Source organism: Ambystoma mexicanum, chromosome 3p (genome assembly GCF_040938575.1).
Source record: "Ambystoma mexicanum isolate Mex_15411 chromosome 3p, UKY_AmexF1_1, whole genome shotgun sequence".
Taxonomy (NCBI): domain Eukaryota; kingdom Metazoa; phylum Chordata; class Amphibia; order Caudata; family Ambystomatidae; genus Ambystoma; species Ambystoma mexicanum.
The window spans coordinates 462294565-462320790 of record NC_090925.1 but is presented as its reverse complement, the minus strand read 5'-3'; the positions used below and the strand labels follow the sequence as shown (position 1 = coordinate 462320790).

Genomic DNA, 26226 nt, shown 5'->3' with positions numbered 1-26226 from the left:
ACTTCCACCTAATGCGCACATGATGATTTACACTTTGAGCATCATTCACCACATTGCTTGGTTGGCTGATGGGTTTCTGTAGCGTGATATGCAAGTTGTAGAATGTCTTTCCATGCAGAGAGATGCCCTGGGACATCTTGACGTAATCTCTCCATTTATCAAATTCTACAGATGTGTAACTGCTTGACAATTAATGTCGTTATTGGGTAAAAATTATATTAATCTCACTGGAGTCTTTTTATTGTGAGATCATTATTAAAATGCATACTATGATTTTGGATGGCATGTTTCATATTGTGTTTTTCTCAGTGTATCTTTGAGTTTGGGGTTTTGATGGATGTTTTTGTGGAGATAGTGACCTACAATTTGCTTACAAATACCTCTGTTTGCACCTTGAATCTTTCACATGGAACACAGTCTCAGTCAGGTGTAAATGGTTGGGGAGGGGAGATGAGCAAGAGAAGGCCAGCTTGGGCTGAACAATGTTTTTGAAGAAGGTGGTGGATAGGTGATTCATTGATATTTTTACTGTAGAAATGATTGTTTTCTTCTTTCTTGTATCTACTACATTATGTACAAATGTGCCCCATGCATTAAATATGCATCAATAAACAATGCATGCATTTAAAGGCTTACTTTGCAGGATTGTTGCCTGTGCCTATTTTTTGCATTCCAAAATCAGAGTATAGAAAACATTGGGCCAAATCAAAACCAAAACAATAAATTCATACTAATCAGTACCCGCCGAGGGGGGTGTGGTGGCCTCCCAGCCAATGTGGAGATTTGCAATGGAGTCCTCACCATAAAGGGAAAGACCCCGCTCCAAGACTCATCATAGCACTAAGCCGCCCTTTTCCCTTGCCGGGTATCAGGTAAGTGCGCTCCCTTCTCCCGCACCCCCTCTCCCCACCCCATCCCACTTTTCAACATATTTATGCCCACCTCTTCCCCTCCCCACTTACCTTCTGCTGCATTGTCCCTCGCCGGTGCTAGAAACAGAATTGTTCCCAGCACATCTCTGCCCCGTGGTTAGTTGCCACGGAAAGCTGGAAGGGACTATGTGTCCCTTATGGCTTTACTCAGGCTTGTAACTATTGCCCAAGGTCATTACCAGACAGGTATTGCCCTTCTCCTTGGGTTATATTGCTTCAATGATTCCAACCAATGCCATGAAGGGTAATGGAAAGCCAGGAGGAGCAAATATGAGCATTTACACAGCCTCAAGAAGGGGTCACTCAATCAGACAACAGGTCTCAGCAACAGGCAAAAGGGGCATCATCTGTCGGCTCATACACAAATCTCAACACCATATATTGTAATTCAATCTGGAGAACATCACCGTTAAAGGCATGTGTGGACGGGGAGCTCATTTCGGAATGGAGGAGCTGGAGGTGGTCCCTTCTTATAATTACTTGGGCATGTACTTGAATTTGAGACTGAGTAGTACTACCTACGTTAAACAATCAGACTGAAAGTTAGTGTGACCTTGGGAAGTATCTGCTAATTTGCCATGAGGAGAGGTGGGTTCTCGGCGGGATCACTGATTCAGCTCTATCAGGCCACATTAACATCCATGGTACTTTATGGTGAAGAGGTCTGGTTTCTATCAAGGTTAAGATGGCTTAGCTAGATTGGAGAGATGTCTGCTAAGAAGCTTACTGCACGTGCCCCAACACACTGCTATTGATATGATCCAATTGGAATTTAATGTGATGTCCATTCTAGCTGGAGTCATTTTGAGCTGTTTGACCTCTGAGCGGAAACTGTCCAATGCTTCGGCGGGGCACCCTCCTGTCATTATTATTTGAGACCTATAGTTCCTGAGTCTGCCAATTGGTGTCCAGTAGTGTGGGGAATCTATGCTGCATGGCAAATAAATAGTTGCAACTGGCTCCAGGGAACTTGCTCAGGGAACCTTTCCCTGTACATAAAATGATCATGAAATACATCTTGTCTGCCCATGGATACGATCAGTCAGTAGTCAACCTCAGTACAAAAACTCTGCTACAACATGTGTGGCTCATATACTGACCAAACAACATATATCCAACAATTTGAGGCCAACTACCTAGTCTGGGACTACCTAAAATTAAAATTCAACACCGTCTGACCTAGAGAGAGAAGGTGCTTGGTGTCAGCTACCGGGGGACAGCAGGGAATGCCGTATATGTTGGGAAGTGGACCTAGAAACGGTGAGACACATGATGTGTGGGCGTAAGTCCCTGGCTATGTTAAGGGCGGGTGTGATGGGATCAGCGGGATTAAGGGGGTCCTTACCTGATCACCTGCTCTGCAGTGTATTCATAAGTGGAAACAATCATGTTTATATCATTTATTGTACTATGTTCTGGAGGGATATGTCAAACATTGTTCACATTTTAACATGAATGGTTTGATCAAATTGAGTTACCATGCAATGGCACCACTGTGACTGGAGGGTAAGAGTTGCTTAGCAACCAGCCCGCCCGATGTTGTCCTGCCAAAGTTTCCTTCCCCCTGTGCCCATTGCGGCATCGGCTCGATGCCCTGTCCTTTCCTCGCCCGTGTGTTTATGTGTGTGTGTGTGTGTATGTCTGTATGTGTGTGTATGTCTGAGCCACAGGCGCAGGTGGCATGCCAGGGCTCACACTACGCCTAATCATAAATTGTGCCCTGTGCTGTGTTGTAAACCAACTGCAATTCACCATCTCCAACACAATGTGGGCTAATTAGGTTTACTCGTTGTCATATGGTATTTTTGCCAGGTCGGCTAAATTTGCAATCTATTCCCTCATACAAAGTGTGGGTTGATTATGTTTACTGTGATACCACACTGCAAGGAACTGAATTTTCTTTTTCTTGGATCCAGAACATTCCATGCTTACTTACTTAAAGCTTTCATCTTTTATATTGTTGGAAGTCCATCTCACAGAACTATATGCTTTTCATTTACAAAAGGTCATTTGTCCAGTTTTGGATATGTAATGACAGCCTGATGCATTGAAATTGTCTATAATTCCCTGCAGGGTGAAACCATTCTAAGATGACCCCCCCGGAGATGATTCCCCTTTAAATCACGCTTCACAATGCAGGATCCCTTCCACTGTCTGGAACAGATCGTGGAGGACGTACCATCCAGCCTTTGAGGTGTATGGTGATTAGGATTGCTCATCCTACAGCGTTTCATTTTTACAGTAAGTGCTTTGCAAGGATTTACTGCTGCTTGCAATGCTTGAATTTAATTCATTATTTGATCAAATCATGCATCAAGCCATAAGCTCTTTCCCAAGTTATCTACCGCAGTGCTTTGCACCATAACATTTGAAACAGGCGGTACCAACTCTTACGTGTTTCTCCACAAGGACAAACATGAGTAAAATGATATTGTCCAATCAATCAAATTATGCCAGGCCGTGGCAGCGAGGTTCTCTCACTAATCTGCACCTACACATCATGTTTATTTTCAAGACATATCTTTTAATGCCTGTTTATTTTCAAGCGGGTTCAGCGTGGGCCCTATCTTTGTGGGCCATGGCATTGGTGCCTTCTTCCTGTAAATGTGGCACCATAGTAAGGTGCTGCATACAATTTGAACTACTTAGTTTACCTACAAAGGTGGCCTTCCGGCTGCCGCAGACAGCCAGTGTGTTTTTAAACTGGACTCAAGCCAGGGTGAAGAATGATTTGCCTTATCTCCAGATCACACACCAAAGCAGTGCGTATTGCCCATTGGCACCTTGTAGCACACTTTGTTGCACAGTCGTGCATTCTTCTTTGGGGTGCTGTAGCGGACCACTTCGTCCTAAAGCTTTCCGTGACTGCTGAAGACCCCTTGCTACCACATAATATTGCACTTCTATTATCAGGGTTATTAGTGTGCCTTTTCATCTCCCTGCTGCTTCTAAGCACTGTAATAATAAGTGTTAAATAATATGGGGTGAAAGGTCCTGTGCCATCACTTCCTGTGATGTGAATTTTGGCGGTGTCAAATGACATCATGTCATGTGATGTCACCAGAGGTTAAGGGGCATGTACTGTCAATTTCCGCTTCCCCAGGCGTTTTGGTGAAATTAGGTCCATGTGTGTGGATCTGTAACAAGCAACATGCAACATCACTGCAGGCCGGATTTGGATTATATTGATCATTGACAGGATTGTTACGTGTTGAGCCTCAACAAACCTCATATATCTTAGTTAAAAAACAGACAGTATGTGACGAAGTTTGGCTCACTTCTCAGAGCTATAATATTAGAATGATTTGTTTATAGATATGTCCCACTTTTGGTAAGTATATTAATATAATGCATGGACATATATATTTACTGGAATACTGATACAATATCCAGTTCCTGTAATGCAGCCTCATATGTCTTTAATAATAAAAATGTTGTTTGCAATCATGAAAGATTTAGGCTAAATGTGCAATGTTAAACTCTTCTGGAGGGAAGCCACTTCAGGAATTTTATTTATTTATTGGGCATTTGTAAGGCGCTTATACAGCAAGAATTGTGTTTCAAAGTGCCCACAAGGCAAAAGGGAAGGGAACAAGGGAAACAATACAAGACAATGGAATTGAAAATAACAATAAAAAACAAATGACAACAGTGGTCCTACTAGGCCTTGTGACATTCAGAGTGTGCAAGTGCAGGGAGAGAGGGAGGCGGGGGATGGGTGTGTGTGCTGGATGGTCCTGCAGGGGGGAAGGACCAGAGAGCCAGTTGCAAGTCAACAGGTAAGTGTGAGACAGTGGCCAACCTGGAAAGAGTCACCCGCCAATACAGTAAGTGCAGACCTGAGAAACACCACAGGTCAGAGTGGGTTCGAAGGCAAGTGCAGGGGAGAGTGGATGGTACAGGCGATTGGACAGAAGGCCAGGACCCAATAGGAACCTCATTGGCCCAGGCCACCAATCTCAATGGAGGAGAAGAGGAAAGTCTTGAGATACTTATTGAACTTGAGAAGCTCCAGCTCAAGACATAGAGAAAGAGGGAGGCTGTTTCAGAGGAGGGAGCCAGCCATGGAAGAGAACAGCCACCCGCTTTCTGATTAGAGAAGCACTTGACAAGCAGAAAGTTGAAGCCAGAGGATAGGAGGGATCTGGAAGGAGAGTATTCAGTGAGAGTGAGTAGCAGATAACAAGGTTCCTGGCCCCAGACAGCCTATGGATGATGCAGAGTGATTTAAATGTGATCCTCGCAGCAAGAGGGAGCCAGTGGAGAGCTTTCTGGGCTGGAGAGATACAGTCCCTGGGCTTGAGGCCAAGGATACATCTTGCAGCCCTATTCTGGATTCGTGGGAGGGGATGGAGAGAAGAGGAAGGTAGATTAAGGAAGAGGCTGTTGCAATAGTCCAGCCGGGACAGTACCAGAGCTTTGGACAGATGGGGCTTCTGGGGAAAAGTGAGGAAAGGGAGAATGCCCCTGAGGATGTGAAGTTGGAAATGAGCCTTCTTGGCAAGGTCCAAGATGTTCGGAATGAAAGAGTGAGAGAAGATGAAGATGACTCCAAGGCTTCCCTCTGTCTTCAGAGGAAGGAGAGGGGGGAGACTCCATAGAGGGTGGCCACAGTGAAAGGAGAATAGAGGGAACAGGAGTCCCGATAGGAAGGATCTCAGTCTTGCTGGCATTGAGACAGAGATCATTAGAGGTGCACACAACTGGATAGCGGAAAGGCAATCGGCATATGCTGAGCACTTATTTATGCTGACACAAAACACATACAAGTGGGAGACAAGTGGCAGTCTGCATCGAGTGGAGTGCTGATCTGTTTGCTCCGTGCCATTTGTTCTCTGACTCTGTTTTCTGACTTTGATCTGCCTGTGTGGTCTATTTCGCTGTGCCATGGAAATAGGCACTTGCAACTTTATTCCTGAGCTGGAGACGATATTTTTGAGCGGAGGAGCTCCACCCCCCTGTGCAAGCTCATATTCTTGTGGGAACCCCGAAGCGGCCGTGAAGTGGGAGACAAGTGGCAGTCTGCAGTCCAGTGAAGTGATGATCTGTTTGCTCCATGCCATTTGTTCTCTGACTCTGTTTTCTGACTTTGATCTGCCTGTGTGGTTTAATTTGCTCTGCTGTGGAAATAGGCACTTACAACTTTAAGACCTGTGGTGGGGATGCTGTGTTTTAGCGTAAGAGCTCCACCCTCCTGTGCAAGCTCACATTCTTGCCTGAACTGCGAAGCGGCCGCAAAGTGAGAGACAAGTGCGGTATGCAGTCTGCAAACAGCCGCAGCCACAAGCACCGGACCGAGATCGTTGGAAGGCGTGTGAACCACTTAGTCTGTGAGTACTTTTCCACCTACTATCTGGCACACTTAAACTTTAGCTGTCATTATTTAACACGCTCGGACCGTATGGTAGGCATCCAACATAAACACTTGTGAGCCGAGAGAGAGGCCCTGGTAAGAGACAAACAGTCAGTGCCCGGCAGGGCTTGTAGTCTAATGGTAGTCTAACTCGGTTGTAGCCGAGTCATTGCCTCAACTTTACCCTATCCCCAAAGTCCTCATTAAATGAGGGAACTTAGTTTGGCTCTCTACCCTCAGTCAAGTAATCTAGTGTCTGAAGCAATAGGTAAGGGGGATGTCAGCTTCTCCGATAACGTTGCACATTGAGGACATAAATCGGAGGTCAGTCTCCCGCAGCGGCCCTCTTTTCCGAACCTGAGTGACTCTGAAATGGTGCAAATAGTGCAAATAACTTGCCCTAATGAGGAAGCCAGCAGAGCTTCAAAGGGAAGAAGTGCTTTTTTCAGACCCGGGGTCCAAGAGCGAGGCAATCCATTGGCCCAGGCCTTGCTCAATTGACATTCAAATCCAAATTGGTGCTGAACGTGTCTCTTCCCTTAATACTTAGGACAAACAGGTGGTGGGGGACAATACTGACCTTGAAATATCCACATAGGCAATGGTATTGAATCCCCTCTGGCCCCAGAGAAGGACATAGAGGAAGCAGCTGTGTTGCTCGAGGGTTACCTAGAGGGCAACCCAACCATTGTGCTCCCTTGCAACCCCGACAGTGAATCATCTGTAATGCCTGCATCTGAAAGGACGGCAACCGATGAACCATCCATTGTGGTTTATAGATTTGGGAAAACCAACCCTAACGGCCAACAAAAAAAGCAAGCCCAACAGTCACTGAAGACTTTTTGGAAGCCTATAAGGCTAACTTCTGACAAGCCCCTCTCTAAACAGTGTTTCCTCTACCACAAGGTGGAGGAGCCAGTTTTGAGGAACAGAATGATCTTTCTGGGGCTGGGCGAAATGCTCAGAAAGTAATCTATTCTCCTTTACTTGCAAACTAATGGAGGTAAGGCTGCTGGCTTGCTCCTGCCTGACCCCCTCACGATAAGCAATCCCAAGGGCCTGCTTGGTAACTGCTCCATAGACGATATTGAGGGAACTCGGGTTCCAGTTACGGCCCATGCACACAAAAAAAGATCGTCATATGACTCAGTGTTTGGGGAACTCCCAACAGTGGAAAGGAAAAAGGCTAAAATCACTACAGAAAGGGGATAATAGTGTAGCCCACAAATTGGGCCACAAAACCTCTGTCAAAAGCAATTGTCTTCCATACATGTGTACAACGAATCTGAAATGGATGACAAAAATAATAAATCGAGAACAAAGAATCTCGAGTGGCCACCCTCTGATGAAGACCTCTTGTTGGACTTGGCAGCCACGGAAGTTGAAAACCAGACCTCGACTAAGACATCGATCGACGCAGGTATAATAACTTCCCTCATGATAACTTTGGCTCTGCTTATGAAACTGCACAACACTTTAAGCAATCAAATTAGAGATCAGACAACAGTGATGGCTATGCTCCATTCAAAGGTTTTATTTGTGGAGGTTCTGTAACAGGAATCCAAGGCAATCTGGACCAGAACAAAGAGGAAATTTCCAATTTTCTCCACAGTATCATCAATCCAAACAAAAAGACAAAAAGAAAAGATGTTTTTATAGTTCATACCTAATACCAATTAACAGTTGAAGAGAACATTTTTTATAGTTCTTTTAAGATAAGCAGTTATTACATTCAGTGTGTTTTCTGTTAGTGGCTGTAACAACCACAAGTTGTAGAGGAAAATGTGTATAGTTATTGGTAGTCAGGAGGATTTCAGTGTTGTGTTTGCGCCTTCTTTTAACGGTCAGGTGTTATAATTCATGTAAGAAAAGATTATATTCAGTGTCTATAAGTGAAAAAATGGTCTTCTAGTGGTCATACTGATTGCAGAGAAAATGCCTAAATATCTTAGTAGTCAGAAGTAGATTATATATAATGGCTGGAAGTGACTGTCCCGTCCTTCAGTTCCTAGACCAATACATGTTGCAAGAAGTTAACACAAATCACTCGATGCAACACAATGCAATAACAATAACACCATGTGTCATCTTTTATTGGCCATAATAATCACTAGTTGCAGAGGAAAGTATATACATTTCTTAACTGGAAGGAACAGATTATATTCATTGGCTTTAACAGAGATTATTGTCTTTTACTGGTCACTTTAAATACTACTAGCAGAGAAAAAGTCTTCTACTTCTTGTGAAGAAGGTCATCATATTCAGTGTCTTTATTTGAGTGTGTTGACTTTTCGTTGCCATACCAAATACTTTCTGAAGAGGAAAGGCATTGGAATGTTATAGTCGGCAGGATAGGGCATATTCAATTGTGAGTGACGTAGCCATCTATTATTGATCACACCAAATTCTGGTCATTAGCGGTTGCAAAGAAATTGTCTTATAATATGTGGAATTGAGCTGGGGATTATATTTATTTTCTGTAACTGAAAGGGTTGTATTTTAATAGCCATATCAAATACTAGCTGCAGAGAAAAAGTTTTACATTGCATGGCAGGCAGAATGTGATTGTTGGTTGGCTGTAACTGAATGTATTGTCGATTTATTGGCCATACCAAATAATACTTACGAGGTATAGCATACAATTCCTATATTAAAGTGTGAAGTAACAACAAGGGTGAACTGTTTAAAATCTGCTAGGAATTTACCAATCGTACTGCAGTCTCCTCTTCTTCCCTGCCATCAATGACCCTCTAGACTTCACTGTCCTCTCACTTCTTAACCAAAACTTAGGATATCCTGTCCTCACTTTCCTCTACACCCCTCCCTCCTCCTTCCCCAGTTCTCAGGCGTCCCCTGAGCCCCCTATACCCTTCCCTCCTTCTCTCCTCTTTCTCGTGCATAGCACTGGATGAGGTCACTAGACAAGTCCTCTCTATGAAAGTCTCTTCCAAACAGGTGCTTCCCTGCTCCTCCAGAACTATCAAGTACAACATTACCTTCCTTGCACCAGCCTTGGCAGATTTCTGTAATCACTTTTTTGCCACTGCCTCGTTCCTGCACTCCCTTGCGCATCCTCTCCTCAAAAAGCCCTCTGCCAACCCCTCCTGCTTGGCTAAATACCACCCTATCTCCATCACCACCTTCCTGGGCACACGCCTGGAGAAGCTGGTCATCTCCCAACTGATCCAACACACTCAATCTGTTGGCTGTCACCACGACCACCAGTCTGGCTTCAGAGCAGCTGCAGTAACTGAAACTTCTCTCCTGAACACCCGAGATGTCTTGCTTTCAAATTTCAATTCCAAATCTCCATCCTTTCTTATAGTTCTGGATCTTTCCTATGCCTTTGACATGGTCAATCATGCCACCCTGACAAATCGGCTCTGTGACACCCTGGGCATCTCAGGCTTTACCACTTCACTGGTTGACCTCATTCCTTCTCGGACCAACCTTGGCAGGTTAGATTGGGCCCTTTTCTCTCACCTATCACACTCTCCACCTGTGGCATCCCACAAGGCGCTATCCTCACGCCATGGCTCTTCAAAATCCACCTTGCCCCTCTGGCCCGCCTGATCTCCTACTTCTCACCTAACTTTCAGTGGTATGCAGCCTAGACACAGCTCTCAATAAAGCTTCCCTCCACTTCCTCCTCTACCTCCTATCTCATCCCTGACTACCTGACTGCTATTCAGGCATGGTGTGCTGCCAATGATCTCTGCCTTAACGCAAGCAGGACTGGGATCTTTCTCATTGGAAAACCAGCTACCTCCTACCCTCTGGCCACCCTCTTTGGGTCCCCTCCCTTCACCCTCTTCTGAGGCAAAAAATCTTGGTGGACCTTTGATTCCTCTAACTCCTTCTCTCCTCACATCGGGTACTTTGCCAAGAAGGCCCACTATCAGCTGCACCTCCCAAAAGGCATTCTTCCTTTCCTCACCTTCCCCCAGGAACTCCATGTCTCCAGAGCTCTGGTCCTGTCTAGGCTGGACTACTGCAACAGCCTCTTCCACAATCTCGCTTTATCCTCCCTCTGCCCCTTCAATTATTCCAGAATAGGATTGCAAGACTTATCCTTGGTTTCAAGTCCAGAGACCACATCTCTCCAGCCCTAAAACCTCTCCACTACCTCCCGGTTGCTGCTAGGATCAAGTTCAAGACTCTCTGCATCATCCACAAGGCATTCTGAGGCCTGGTACCTTGCTACATCCAACTCTCACTCCCTAAATACCCCCTGATAGAGTCATTCAGTCTTCTGGCTCCAACTCTCTGCAGATTAGACGCATCTCTAAGCAGAGAGTGGGTGGTAGATCTCTCTCCTGCACAGGAGCCTCCCTCTGGAATGGTCTTGCGGCCCCTATTAGGTTTGAGCGTGATCTCCTTAAATTCAGAAGCTCCTCAAGACTCTCCTTTTCTTTTCTTCCTTCCCTCTCCCCATTCCCTGGTAACACCTGTGTCTGCCACAGTGACCTGCTGCCTGGTTTCTCTCTGAGTTCTTCTGGGCACTAGCCCCCCACCACTCAGTTCACCCGCTTCTGCTTAGCATGTGGACCCTCAAAACCTCCATCCCATGCAATCCTTGGCACTTGACCACCTGGACTCCCCTTAGCACTTCCCTAGACCCTGTTGTACACCCCCCCTCCACGCTCCCCATCCACTTGCCCTCTTTCCTCTTGCCTCGCACTTCCCTTTCCACCCTACCACTTTGCACTTCACGTAAACCGGCACTTCTCCCAACCCCCTCTCCCTTATACTTCTTCCCTGAACTTGCATGATCTGAGTATCGCAAGACTTATTAGGACCTTTATAGTTATCTTTCTCCCTTGCCCCTGCCTTGTCTTGTGGTGCCTTGTAATGCTGTTTGTTGCATAGCTGCCTTATAAATATCTAATAAAATAAAATAAAAAAAGGATGCATGCTGAGTTGGTTCAGCATGCTGTCACTGGGGCAGAAGGTGGAGCAAAGTTGCAGATTGTGTCCACTGACAAGTCAGGATAAAACAATGCAGAGGTTTTCAACAACACCTGACTGAGAACTAATTGTAATGGACACACATACTGACACAGAGACCTCAACTCACAGTACTGTACTACTGTTAAAAGATGCAAGCCCAAACGCTGGCTACCCACGCTCTCTACAGCACTCCACTGCTCTCGAGCTAGGGCTGGGCTTTAAACAATAAAATAAAAATAAAAAATAGATGTGCATTGTTAGATGTTTGTGGTGTCCTCTACACCACCGACATTCACAGATAATGAATCTGAGGATAATGATGATGATGAAAAGCAAGATAAATGTGTTGACCTAACTGAATGGAGGTCTAGCTACACATGATTTTGCAAAATAGTGATACAGAGAAGGAAAAGGAGGAGCATAATGTCAGAGTTACATAACATGAATGACAAAGCTACTCTTCCTTCATTGTGGATTGGCTTTCAAAGACATCCTTTTTGATCTTATTCAGTGTCTATGAACTGCAACACCAACACTGCTACCAACACCAGCATATTTGTGCCCAGAAGAACATAGAAATACACTTTGGGCCTCATTACAAGTCTGGCGGTAGCCGTGCCGGTAAAACCAGCAAGCTGCCACCGGACATGTGCATTTTTCCAGTGTCTGGCTTCACAGAAACAGCAGGAGATTACGACCCCGGTGTTGCTGGAAGTAAAGTGCTGGAAAATCATAGGACTCAATGGAAATGGGGATGACGGAAGCACCGGCACCGTTAATAACAGTGCCAGGGCTTCCGTGAAAGTTAGCGGGTGGCTGCCATTCGGCCTACCAGGTCAGAACTGGCTGGTGGAACAGCAGCCGCCTGCAGGCTCGGAGTGTGCCGTTCCGGTACCAAAGGTGCCGGTAAGCTTACCGACACCGTTGTTACCGGACCGACACACTCCCATTGAGGCCCATTGTGTTGCACCATCAAGAAATTCCATAGAATAGAAGATTGTTCTACTAAAGGACAAGAAGAATGATAGCATCTTACCGCTTGCACTCTGAGCAATAACATTGTGTGGCAGGCAAATTCTTGGACCAACGCACAAGGCTGGGATCATCAAGGAAGACCTCTACTGCAGCTAGTCACCATGGCTGTCAGTACTTTCCCTCCATAACATCTTGATGCTAGTGTGCCATGGATCTAGTTGAAGAATGAAGCGGGGCTGACTGATTAGTTAATGATTTCATTAGCGCTTGTCTTACTATTGTTATGGTTTGAGTACAGTTCCTGCTATTTTACAACTACAATAATGCACAGTCGCCGCCTAACACGACACACAGTAGTATGCCTGGCCTTTTTTCTAGTTCTGCTTGTGAAATAAAAACAGTGAAAAATTAAATTTTTTGTCTACATCAAGCCCTGCTATTCATCACAGCACACCAACTGAAAACAAATGGCAAGAGTTGCATTTTAATATTCTACACATTATATATTTTTTGTGTGTTTTCAGAGTTACTAACTTCTTAGCATTTCCTTTAGAAAATAAACCATCAGCTCCATGACATCAATGACAAGAGGACTGTACATTTGCAGAAATATCCAAGCATGGTTTTCCGAATGTAGCTTTTCTCACTAAACAGCTGCGTAATATCACCATACACCCTCTTCACAGCCTTACATTTTGACTTCTACTATTTTCTGATCAAATAACTTTGACATTGATTTCAGTGGTGGCTTGATGCATTTTCTTCACTTTTCGACCATGCCAAACACACAATTTCCTTTCTTCTACCCATGACAGAGTATTTAATAGGGCACTTTTTGTATTCCTAGCTGGCAGCATATTGCATGTTAGAGATGAACAATGCAATATGTACAGGAAGAATTGGGGTAACATAATTCACTTGATTTCTGATATAAGAAAATTCACAGACCATAACTGTATTTCAACGTTTAGTCCGTTAAATGCATTCTAGTCTGCACCACTGTTTAAGTCATTGTCAACAGTTTTCATTGACTTTCAACGCTGCAGACGTTGGTGCAATATAGTTGTTTCTGGAACCCACTGTGACCCATTTGTGCAATTGGAGAACCACTGCTGCAGTATTTAGGGAAAACCCTCCTACCTCAGAGGGAAGCAACTTCACTTGCTCTTTTCCTACCCTCTTTCCCAATGCCCAGTGAGACGCTTACGCGAGGGATGGGTGGTGCCTGAGCATGTGCCTAATCACAGCATCCAAAACTGCAGCGTGGTCAAGCTCCTCCAGACTATTCGTCATATGGCAATATAGGGAGTATACACTACATGCCATTTCATGTTGTCCTTTTATGTCTGCCTTATTAGCACCTACAAGGTTTCCAACAACTACAACCTGCTGTGGTGGTAATGATGCTTGTGGTCCTGAAGATGATGGTTGCACTAGTGCAGTATGTAGGGAGGGCAGAGGTGCCTAGGCAGGCCAGGAGGGCTGACATACTGGGGCTGGTTGTGTCAATGTGTCCAGGATCAGCGGTGGGGATATTTTATCACACCCATCCCCATTACTGATAAATAAGTGGAAGAGGGTTCACTGGAATCTGGCTTGTGTGCAGGAAAGGGCAGCCAATGCTTCAGTTCCATGTGATTCTGCACTACAGTGGTCCCTAAGCAATCCTTGTCTGGTATGGCCAACTTCACTGGTACATTGCATAGCGTGCATATGATGGTGCCTTCTGTACCTCTCACTGTCATTCTCTATAGCAAACTTAAAAGCTCCCAGGTCCAGGAGGAGGCTGAAAAGCTCCTAGGTCCATGAAGAGGTTGACACTGTTCGGGCCTGTGATGTACCCTGGCCCACCTGACACTTCACAATGGTTATCACTTTTCTGCATTTAATCAAGTGCTAACACATCGTTATGCCGGAAGCCACACATTAGTGATACAAGGTGATAGTGTAAAAGAAGAGCAAAAACTCAACTTGTCACAAAATACAAACACATATTTGTTCCACATTGTGACACTTCTTTCCAGGCCAAGTATGTAGACCAGAGATTTGGGCCCTGGAGAAACATGCTTGTTTCCTGGGAATGAGTCATGGAGACCTTTCGAAGAGCTCTGGCTACAGACATCATGTTGTGTTTCATACTCAACAGTGTCAGAAGCAGATGCGTAAGATATGCTTTGAAAAGTATGTTGTCAGTGAAAGGAAAGTTAGGTAATGCATGGAGGGAACACCTGAAACCTGGCCAACCCTCTCCTTAATTCTAACTTTCGTCCAATTTCTCTTCTACCATTCCTTTCCAAGCTTCTTGAATGTTTAGTTTACACTCAACTCTCTGCTTTTGTAACCAATCTCTCTCTCCTCCCCCCTTCTCAATCCGGCTTCTGCCCTAAACACTCCACAGAAACTGCCCTCACCTCTGTTCTCAACTCCCTCCTCTCTGCTCGCTATTCTAAGCAATTCTCTGTCCTCATCCTTCTGGATTTGTCTGCTGTCTTTGATACCGTCAATCATCCCATACTCCTTAACACTCTGTCCCCCTTTGGTATCAAAGGCCCTGATCTCAACTGGTTCTCCTCCTATCTCTCCAACCATTCTTTTGCTGTCTGTTGGAGCGGCTTTACCTCCTCTACTCTCCCACTTGACTTCGGTGTTCCCCAAGGCTCTGTACTTGGCCCTTTCCTCACTTTACACCTCCCTTCTAGCCCCTATCATAGCCTCCTTCGGCATCTCTCACCATTTCTATGCTGATGACGCCCAGCTCTTCCTCTCTTTCTCTTCCTTCACTCCTGACATCCACCTTAATCTCTCTTCCTGTCTTTCAGCTATTAGAAATTGGATATCATCACACTTTCTCTCCCTCAATACTGATAAGACTTAAGTCTTATTCTTTCCTTCCAACACTCTTCCCCTTCTCTCTCCCCCTCCATTTATTCTCTTTCCCCCTTCTAATCTTCCCATCTCTTCCTCCACTCACAATCTTGGCCTTCACTTCGACTCCTCCCTCTGCTTTACCCACTACATTTCCCTTACCTCCTGTGCTTGTCACTTCCGCCTCTTCAATATTCATAAAATCTGCTCCTCGCTTACCTTCCATGCCACTAAACTCTTAATCTCTTCCCTAATTTTCTCTCGTCTTTTCTATTGCTCCACTCTCCTCTTTGGCCTCCCTGCCTCTCACCTGGCTCCCCTCAAATCCCTCTATCACTCCGCTATCCGTACCCTTTGCCTTCTCTCTCCTCATGATTACATTTCCTCTTCGCTTTCTTATCTTGGCTGGCTTGCCTTTCACTCTCGACTTAAATTTAACTTCCTCTGTCTCGTCTTTAAATCTCTTCATGATCTTGCCCCCATACCTTTCCTCTCTCCTCTCTTTCTTTGCTCCCACTCGCCCCCTCAGATCTGCTCATCTCTTCCTACTTACTGTTCCTCCTTCCCCGTGTGCCCGTTCTCGTTTCCGTCCCCTTCAGCTCCTTGCCCCTCTACACTGGAACACTCTACCTCTCTCTATCCGCTCCATTTTCTCTTACACCTCCTTCCGTTCTTCCTTGAAAGCTCATCTTCTGCATTCCCCTACCTCTTACCCTTGATTCCCTCTTACTCTTCCCCAGTTCAGTTTCTCTTTAGATCCTTCTGAACACTGTTCTATATATATTGCTTTTGATGGTTTGTCTCATGTTGTACATTAATGCTTCCATTTTATTCTAATGTGTTCTTGTTGTTTCTTGTTAAGCGCTTCGGTGTAAAGTGCTATATAAACCTAATAAATACAAAATACAAATACAATTGTCAATCTCTTGTAATAGAGGAGATCCTACAGATTACAAATTGTGTTTTTCACCTAGCACTCATCTGAAAGTGGTAAAAGAAAACAAGCAGAGAGAATAGCATTAATCATGGATCTAAACTTGTGGTAAAAAATTCTAAATGCAGACGTGTTATTCCATCAACAGCTACCAGCAGCCTTATATCAGGAATCTAACCAGAGTTCTAGATACTAATACTTCCTGCTTTGGCAAAAAAGTGCTAAACTACCTCTGAATGTAAACATGAAAAGATGGAAGCATCAGAATAATAAGGAGTCATGTAAATGCAACTTAAATTAGAAAGACAATTTGCAACACTACCTTTTGATTTTCCCCTTATATGCCTCTTTGATGAAATGCTGAACAGTCTTTTGCTTAAGAAATATAGGAATGTGGAAAGTGGAAACCTCAAAGATCATCTTATTGAAGGATTTTCATAAAAACATTACTTGGGCGGCTGGGTCCTTTCTCTTTGCTGAGTGCCAAGATCATTCAGGGCAGCAAGGGAAAGTGATGCACTGCAACAATGCCACAATCATATTTTTTATATGTATATTTGTTTAGCTGTATTTTACCAGCGTTTACAAAAGACCATAAAGTCAAGTTCCTCTTTCCTTAAAAAAGATGTTCAGTGAATGAATTCCTTTTTCTCTGATTACCCATTGCTTTCATTGTAGTTCTTGTTTGTTTCTTGTTTCTGTTCGTGACTATTTCTTCTTGTACTTGCATCACTCTTTGTTCAGGTATCTATATTCCAGGTTAAGGCTTTCCGGGAAGTTTCCTACAGCAATTACCGGTTTTCTATTTACCCCATTCATAAGGTAAGACCAGCAGAAGTCTTCGTTCAACTGGCAAAAAGTAGTGTACAGGTGGCTTAGGTGGGTCCTTCTGTTAGTTGATAAACATGGGCATGTTAGAATCAGATGTTTGACCGTTTCCACTGTAAGGTGGTCCTTACAGAACCTAAACAAGTTTTCTTTGGCTTTACTTCTAATGCCCAAGATCTCGTTTGTTTCAAAATGTTTAACCTTGCACCAAATATTGTCCGGATCCTTTTACTTGGGAATTTTAGCAAATTATTTTGCGGTTTGTTCAGCTTTTGGGTATGTACTGGCAAGTGTTGTGAAAGCTTGTAACTCCAGGCTTTCTCCAAAGTGTTACACCAGTCTTTTTCTTAATTTTATTTTGCAGTTTTCATCGGATTGTAGAGGAGCTCTTCTGTGCTTCCGATTTCCGTCAGGAGAGTCTCGTTTTTGCCAGACCAGCCATTAAGCATCTATTTTGATCTTTTGTCCATTTCTTCTCTGATGAGTACATGGACTTTTTGCATGATGACCGAGTTTTCCTGTACAACATCAGTCCGTTGACGTCGACAGTGCCTTTTAGTGATGTCAGGCTTAGCTCTCTTCGGATGAGTGCCACTGGTGTAGAGGGAGGGAGTCTTAACAGGTTCCTCCGCAGTGACCCTTCCACTTTGTCCCAGATAGTTTGTGGGATGGCTGGCATAGCTTCGGCACCATATACCAGGACAGGGACCACGTTAGATTTGTAAAAAGTCAGCGCTGCTTTCAGAGAAAAGTATCCATACTTTCTATCCAACAGGATTATCTGATTTGTCAAAGTTTTTGTTTTCTGTTTCAGAGTTTCTTGCATTGGCACTTATGGGGCACTATTACTGATCATAACCCCCAGGTATCTTAAGTTTTCACTTTTTCTATGCATTCATTCTGTAGTATCCAACTATCTTTGTCTTTCCCTCTTTTTTTTTTATTGAGACTCATCACTTTAGTTTTTGTCGTGTTTATCTGAAGGTCGTTCAGAGTTAGGTACTCCTGCAGATTGTCTAATTTCCTTTGAAGGCCGATCATTGTTTGATCAATGAGAATGATATCATCTGCATACAACAGCCTATTGATTTTTTCAGAACCCAATGTAGGAAGGAAGGTCTTGATGTGTTCTTCTGAGTATTGGTAATCCCCTGTATAGATATTGTAAAGCACCAGTGCCAGCGGGCAACCTTGTTTTACCCCCTGAAAAGAGATGTTGTAAGAGGGAAGGCCAACTCCATTTAGACGAACTCTCATCGAGGTCCCGGAGTAAAGTTCTTTTATTGGGGCCATCAATAATGAACCTCATCATGAGTTCTGAAAATCATATGAACAAGGGTGGAGGGCTTGGTAGGGGTTGCATGGAGTTTGAGATCACACAAGAAATTCCCTGTTGAAAACACAAGTTGATGCACAATGATTTATAGTGTGTGTTCACTGAAATGATTATGGCTTTACATTTGTGGGTTGCAAGCATACTATGAAGTTTGCTCTCCCCAGAGAATGCAGTACCTTTTATGTATTTGTAGTATAAGGTACAGGTCTGTTTGTATTTTTAATCATGTTTTATGATTTTTGCATTATGCACGATTGCTTTATTTGTTGTGTTTTAACATTGGTATCTTTCAAAAAAGGCTCAATGACCCGAAAGCTCTAATACACAATTTGATTCAAATGAAGTATTGCCTGCCAAACCTCCCCAGTCATATCCTCTCTTCCTGTGTCAGTGGCAAACCGCTTCATGAACTTTTCCCCCTCTCCTAATTTGGAGTTCCTTCCATGATGACTCTGGCACCATCTGCTCTGGCTGTGGGCATTTGGCACCTGCAGGGCCCGGTCCCAAGAGGCATAATATTCCCCTCTGGGACCTCCATCTTGCAATCAATATCCTTGTCCGGTCACGCAAGATGTCAACCTCTTCCAAATCCCTGCCGTGCTTCGTATTTTTAATTCCCGCCTTCTTAGGAAGAACTAAGAAAAAATAACAAAGACTGACTTGTGCAAAGAAATGGATTCATATCGGATTCACAGGGTTTTCAGACACAAAAATGAAGAACGAAATATCTCATTCACACACAAATCTAAACGTTTTTAAGTTTCACTGATAAATTGGACTTCTAAGGGAACAGATGGAGCAACCCGAGCATGGACAGGCACTTAGCTAAATAGGTAACCAGTCATTGGGCCTTATTACGAGTATGGAGGCAGCCATGCCCTTAATAAGGGCATGGCTGCCTCCATACAGGGTTCCAGTACCAGGTTATGTGAAAGAGGAATTACCAGGTCATTCCAACCTTGGAGGACCTGGTAATTCCTCATCCACAAAACCAATTCCCATTCCCATTTGAGCCCCCATAGGGCTCAATGGGAATGGGGATGGAGCTAAGAACGGGCCCGTTAGTAACAGGCCCGTTATTAGCTCCCTGGTCCCCTTGTGGGACCCGCAAAGGGCGTCTGTTCTGACCAGATGCTCTGTGCTAGGGGACCTCGTAATAAGGCATCCCGTAATGAACGGTGCCGGTCCCGTACCAGCACCCTTCATACGGGAGTGCCATAGCCGTAATGAGGCCCCTTGCCTCGACAGCCAAACCATCAACCCACATACCATTGAAAAAGATGCATCAAAAAAAAACATTGAATGCGTTTTTTTCAATGGTAAAGGTTTTAGTTTAATAATGTAAATATGTGTTTTAAATGTCAATAAAGGAGGTTTGGGGGGAACCCCCCGTGCATTCAATGGATTTTTTGTCGATGCTTTTTTGTCAATGGTATGGTTGTTGATGGTTTGGCTGTCGATGCACCCCCTATAAACCAGCTAAATAGGATTAAAACATCCAACCCTCTGTCAGAGAGGACCCTTAGTGCATCATGATATTACCCTGTGGCACATGGCCTGCTGAATTTCAATATCCTTATATATTTAATTTGAATAAAACATTAGCAAATGAACATGTGCAAAATATTCAAAATGTTTCAACACAAAATCATGTTGTTAGAAGAGGGCTTTTGACTTTGCAAGACACCAAAATCACATTTTAATCTTCTTGCGCAATGCTAAATAACTAAACGAGGTGAAATATTCCAGCAGCGCAATGGGATCTGAAATTTAATCGAAAGGCATTAACCTTTCCACAAAAACAGCAGAAGTAATTTAAAGAGTCTTACTGTCTACTTGAAAAGTAATCCATTTGGAAAATTGAAATGCGTAATTTGTAGTTGTTTTCCGGGACTGCTATTACACAGCTCAGTCAAAGGGGATTTGTACTTTTATTATAATCCCCCGCTGCTTATAAGCAACTGTTAAACATGCATTCATGTGAACAAATAGCACCACTGCACAGTAATATGTCTGCAGGGATTTCACATTACAATACAGATCAATAAGCATTTCAGCAAATTGCTTGATACGGCTTGCTACGTCGACCGTTCGAATAAAACTATTCAGTCACAAATTCAAGACATTCCAAATGAATATGAGTGCGGCAGCTTTACATGCAATGTACTTTACTATAAATGATCTGCATTATTTTAGTTTCATTTTGAAGCCCATATAGCTATTGCTATGTGAATAGGCCATAAGGACCAGCTCTATTTGTTTGCCTTTTAAGTCGGGCTGCTTGTGTGATTTGGGTATATGCATGTGCATCATGCACTATATGATAAGTCATGTGTAATGTGACTGTACACAAGAGTTTCTAGGTGCGACAAGAAAAGAGAGGGAGGACAAGACAAAGGATCTTACTAGGCCTTTTGTCATTCAGATTGTGCAAGTGCGAGAACGAGAAGTGCAAGGGGATAGGGAGGGGGGAAGTGCAACTGAGAGGGGAGGGGAAACAGGGCAGCAATGCTCTCAGTAAGTGCAGCCAGGGCCGCGCAGCTCTGGGTAGAGCAAGTAGGATAATGATAATGGATAATGATCCAATATAACTAAGCACAGACACAGTGTGGCTTATTTTAATGAACTACATATTTAGCACTACTGTAGAAATGGGCAATGCTGCATGGGCATCCCGCAAGCGAGGCAGGGTAACTGCTGTTACCATCGGCAGTTGGGAGAGGGGCAGCCCCAACCTCCCCACGCCTGCTCCTCTCCTCCCCCCCAGCTACGAAGACACAGAGTCTCGACAGGACAAAAGCCACGGAGGGGTAAGGTGCGAATAGGCATCGCACCCTTCCTCCAAACAGCAAGGTGCTAAGCGCCATAAGGAAAACAACCATCAGGCAGGGCCCAGGTTCAAAGAGCTGCCCCCACCAGGGGGTCAGACAGTCGGCTATCTGGCCGGGGGCTGCGACAACAGCAGCCCCCAACACATACACAACAAGGACCCAGGGCCTCCCTGGGTCCTATAAATGAGAGCAGCATGCTCAGAGTAAACACAATCTGTTTGTGGACCCTGAAAGGGGACCCAAGCAAACAGGAGGTTCACTGTTTACTCAGTGTCTTCCAAATCTTCTTGCTTCTTTAGCAAATCTTTGAAGTTCACTGTACATCGCAATGTCTTTTTCCTTCCTGATCATTGTACTGTTCAAAGCAATTCATGCAGCTTTAACGAAGGAAGAAGCGCCAACCGAACGGCCAGCGCAGACACTGTCAACGTCAACGTTCTCCGTATAGAACGAAAAGCGAGCGGCGAGCGTGCCCAAAACAAAACAAACAAAGACGCGTGCTGCGGAATCATCCCCAAAACCAGTGCGAACGAAAGAGAAGCAGCACTCGAACAGCACGACGCGGACGGCTTCCGATTGAACACTTTACAGGTGAGCCACCGCGCTGGGGCTATGAGGAAGGAAAAATAGACATTTATGTCCGGAAAAGATAAATTTTATTACAGTGGACCGGAACCCCCGCGTTTAAGGCAGACGGGGCAAGATAAAACAAGCCAGTTGTAAACTCGGGCAGAGTCACAAGCCAGCTTGGGAGCTCGTCTTTGCTTGACAGCCACGCAGATCTGGCGAACACAGTTCCAAGCTCGGCAGGCCCAAAGACTGCAGAATTAAAATAATTTCTGTAATTTTGCACAGCGAAACCAATTATTTAAATCCAGTAAATGAAGCCTGGGGGCTGCCCAATTTTTTGAAACCCGGGCAAGAAGGCACCAGTCAACAGTTACCCAGCACGGGCAACTAATATAACAGGCGCAAAGAACTCGCCGATAACAACGGTTTAACTCCCTTAATAAAACCCTTTTTCTTTTCCCTATAGCAGGCATAGAAAAACTTGGGTCCCAAACGGAAAACACGGGCACCTCCAACACCAGTGCAGAAGCCCAAATCACCACAACTGCTAGCAGCCATTGAAGTGGCAGAGCACTACGGATGGTCATGGGTTAGAGAAAACATGTACGGCCTACCCAGGGAAGGAATTAGCAGCCCACCCAGCCACGACGAGGTTTCTGCACCATTAAAAAGGAGAAAAATATCCAAAGACGCCAGAAAAGGTACCAAAAAATTGTCAAAACTATGCGAGAATGTAGCAGAATTACAGCAACTAATGGTAGAAATAAGGGGAAACAGACGCTGCCCACAAGAGAACCTGGGGCCTCAAACCCCTCCATCGCAATAGAATCTACTATAACGGTTGTCAACCCACCCTTAACACTGCCGATAGCAATCCCACCACAACAAGTACAGCAGTTGCCAATAGCGCCCACAGCTATAAATACAACAGCCTCCACAACTCCAGCAACTGATCCAACAGGTGCCCTAAAAGCATGGACAACGTCAGGCACAGACAACACGGGCGCGTCAGGGACACTCGGCAGCAATACAACTGACATTGTAACAATCTGTAATGCGCAATTAGAACAAAAAATGAAATCTTTCCAAACAGAGATATTAAATAGATACAAAAGATGCCTGGCATGGAACATTGATACCGCAATAAAAGAAGCCATCAGGGCCAAATAATTTATAGAAATCTTTTCCCTAATAGAAGCACAGCGCAAAGGGAAAGACGCTTTCAGAGATCCCAAAAAAATAGAAGAAAAAGCTATTGCCAGAAACGCCCAGGTCGAACAAAACAGGGACAACTGGTTACAGGCCTTTGCCATCTTAGCAACAATATATGAAGAAAAATTCCTCATGGATGGTAGGATGATCTGGGCATACGTTGATAAAATAAGGGAAGTAAAAGTAACGCAGAGGGGGAAGACATGGCTTGCATACGACATCAGATTTAGGAGGAGCATGTCAGAAAGGCCGGCCATTGAGTGGGATGAAGTCCAGAACGATTTATACACCCTCAATGCCGAACCTCCCCAGGAAGAAGATACCATGCATTTTTCTTCCAAAAATAGCAAAAATTCACAAGTAAGCAAATCCAATGACAATGATAAATCCAAAAAAGGGGAGCAGCCCTTTCGGAGGAACCAGCCTTGGGCAGATAAAAATAATGCCCACAGACAGAACAAACAGCAGGCTGTCAAATCCAACATCCCATGCAGATATTTTGGGAAAAACCAGTGTACATGGGGCAAAGAATGCTGGTACAAACACGCCTGCACAAACTGCAATGGCGACCATGCAGCAAGCAACTGCACCAGACTACCAGCCAAGAAAGAATGATATCCCAGATTTAGAACCAGGACAAACACCCATCAACCCGGGCAATTTTAGGGATGCCCTAAACAGCTACCCAGACAAGGAAACCAGCATGAAAATATCGCAGGGTTTCACCAAAGGGTTTTTCATCCCATTTAAGGGAACTGGGTCACAATACATCCCGATGAACCTAAAGTCAGCCAGGGACAACCCCCAGATAGTGGAAACCAAAATCAAGAAAGAACTGCAACTGGGCAGGGTAGCAGGTACCTGGGATGCCATGCCCCTAAAGGACTATTTAATATCCTCACTAGGCCTGGTCCCCAAAAAAGAACCCAGGAAAATGAGACTAATCCACCACCTATCCTACCCTAAAGGCCATTCTTTAAACGACGGCATCCCACACACAGAATCCGCTGTATCTTACACGCATTTCCAAGAGGCGGTAAGGCTCATTCAAGAGTGCGGCAGAAACGCCTTGATGGCGAAGCTGGACATCGAATCTGCTTTCAGACTCCTGCCAGTCCACCCAGACTCACAGCAGTGGCTAGGTTTCACTTTTAACAACAAATTGTACGTAGATAGTTGCCTCCCCATGGGGTGCGCAGTATCCTGTGCACTATTTGAGCAATTCAGTTCCTTTTTTCAATGGGCTTTCCTAAAGCAGAGACCAGGGACAAAAATAGTACATTACCTAGAAGATTTCATGGTCATAGGGCCACCAAACTCAGAGGAATGTGGCCAGGCTTTAGCAAAACTGGAGCACATGGCCGCTCAGTGGGGAATTCCCCTAGCAAGGGAAAAAACCACCAAACCAGACACAGACATAATTTTTCTGGGCATCGAAATACACTCAGCAAAGGGGCTCTGCAGAATCCCCAAAACAAAAATATCAGAACTCCTGGCTAAAATACAAAACTTGATAATGAGAGAAAAGGGGACTGTAAAGGAAATACAATCCTTAGCAGGCAGCCTCAATTTCGCATCCAAAATAATACCTCAAGGGAGGATATTTTCCAGAAGCCTGGAGTTCAAAATCAAATCACTCACCAAACCGCACTTGCATATCCGGCTAGGCAGAGAGGTGAAACAGGACCTGGAAACATGGGGAAAATTCCTCAGAGATTTCAACGGGTCTTTACTTTGGTGAACGCCTTTAAATACCCGGTCAAACAGGGTCCTATACACCGACGCAGCTGGGAGCAAGAGGATTGGAGCCATACTAGACTCCGACTGGGTGGCAGGACACTGGCCCAATTCATGGCAAGCAGCAGGGTGGACAAGAAACATCACCCTACTAGAAATATTCCCCATCTGGCTAACATTACACATCTGGGGCAGGCGACTAGCGAACACAGAACTTTTGATCTGGTGTGATAACATGGCTGTAGTGGGTTCCATAACCAAAGGTCTACGAAATGCCCTTCAGTATTAAAAGTCTTATGAGCCATTACAACAGTCACACTACAAGGAAACGTTGTACTCAAAGCGAAGCACATTTCAGGGGCAGATAATAACATTGCTGATGCCTTATCTCGTTTCCAGTGGACAAGATTCCGAGAGCTAGCGCTGCACCCCCAAGAACAGATGACGCCAATACCAACAGAATGCTGGGCAATAATGGAAAGACAAGAATAAGGGCATCAACGCCAACGCCAGAGAGCACAGGCCGGGATGCCCAACGAAAACCAGGCACCTCTAAAACGGGTACCAACAACATATCAGCATCAACGCCAGCACCAGAGAGTGCAGGCCGGGATGACCAATACAAAGCAGGCATCTCTAAAACGGGTGCCAACAACACAATGGCATCAACGCCAGCACCAAAGAGTGCAGGCCGGGATGACCAATACACAGCAGGCACCTCTAAAAGGGGTGCCAGCAACACATTGGCATCAACGCCAGCGCCAGAGAGCCCAGGCCGGGATGCCCAACAAAAATCAGGCACATCAACAACGGGTGCCAACAACCTCACAGGCTTCCTAACGGAGATGGCAGGGAGGGCGGTGGCAAGCACCACGGCAACACAGTACAGTAAGTGTTTGCAAACAGTGTTTAAAGCCACAGGTGTAAATCACGTAGAACTAATAACGATTAAAGATATAGAAGTATTTTTAAAATGGGCTCGGGAACAAGGTTTCAAAAGGGATTGGGCCAAAAGACACCTGGTGGCAATTTCCTACTTTACAAAAATACCGGGCGATTCAGACCACACCCAGAACGCCCTCATCTCTTATGCAATGAAGGGATGGGGCAGATTAGAGGCTCCGCAAGTAGACACCCGCCAACCCCTTGATTTCAGCAAACTGGTACAGATAGCAAGCCATTTGGAAGCCACATGTTGGCACCCATTCGAGATAATGTTATTTAAACAGCCTTTTTCCTAGCCTACTTTGGGGCTTTCTGGGTAGGTGAAATCATCGCTTCCAGCAATAGGGCCACAAACGGCCTGGGCGTCATGGAAATCAGGGTGAGACAGGAGAGTGTTAATATAGAAATGCAACAGTCGAAAATGGGTGCAAAAAGAACCATCAATATTTGTTGCATCGATGAAGCAACAAACTGCCCAGTGTGCATCACCAACCTCTATTACGCACAACAGCCCAAAGTGGGGGGGAGTTTTTTAATCCACAAGGTTGCATCGGCCCTAAGCCGCTACCAATTTAAAGGCATGCTGATGAAAGCAATCAGCAGAGCAGGGTGGGATCCCAAACATTTCGGCACTCATTCCTTCAGTATAGATGCCGCCACCGCAGCATGGCAAGGAGGTTTAGCACCGCAACTACTAAAAAACATAGGGGGATGGAAGTCAGACTGTTATAAAAGATATATCAGACCGCAATCGATAT

The 26226-nt window shown here is 44.8% G+C and overlaps 1 protein-coding gene across 2 annotated transcripts in view; it reads left to right on the top strand.

Annotated features, from left to right (window-relative positions):
- The window catches only part of DOK5 (docking protein 5), a 1034624-nt gene that overhangs the window by 470950 nt on the left and 537448 nt on the right, over nt 1-26226 (top strand). The window contains exon 3 of one of the 2 annotated variants that reach the window (XM_069651126.1): nt 16754-16831. The exons of the other annotated variant lie outside the window; for it this stretch is intronic. Coding sequence (XP_069507227.1) covers nt 16754-16831 — 78 coding nt within the window. The remainder of the gene's footprint in view (nt 1-16753; nt 16832-26226) is intronic. 2 annotated transcript variants of the gene reach the window in all.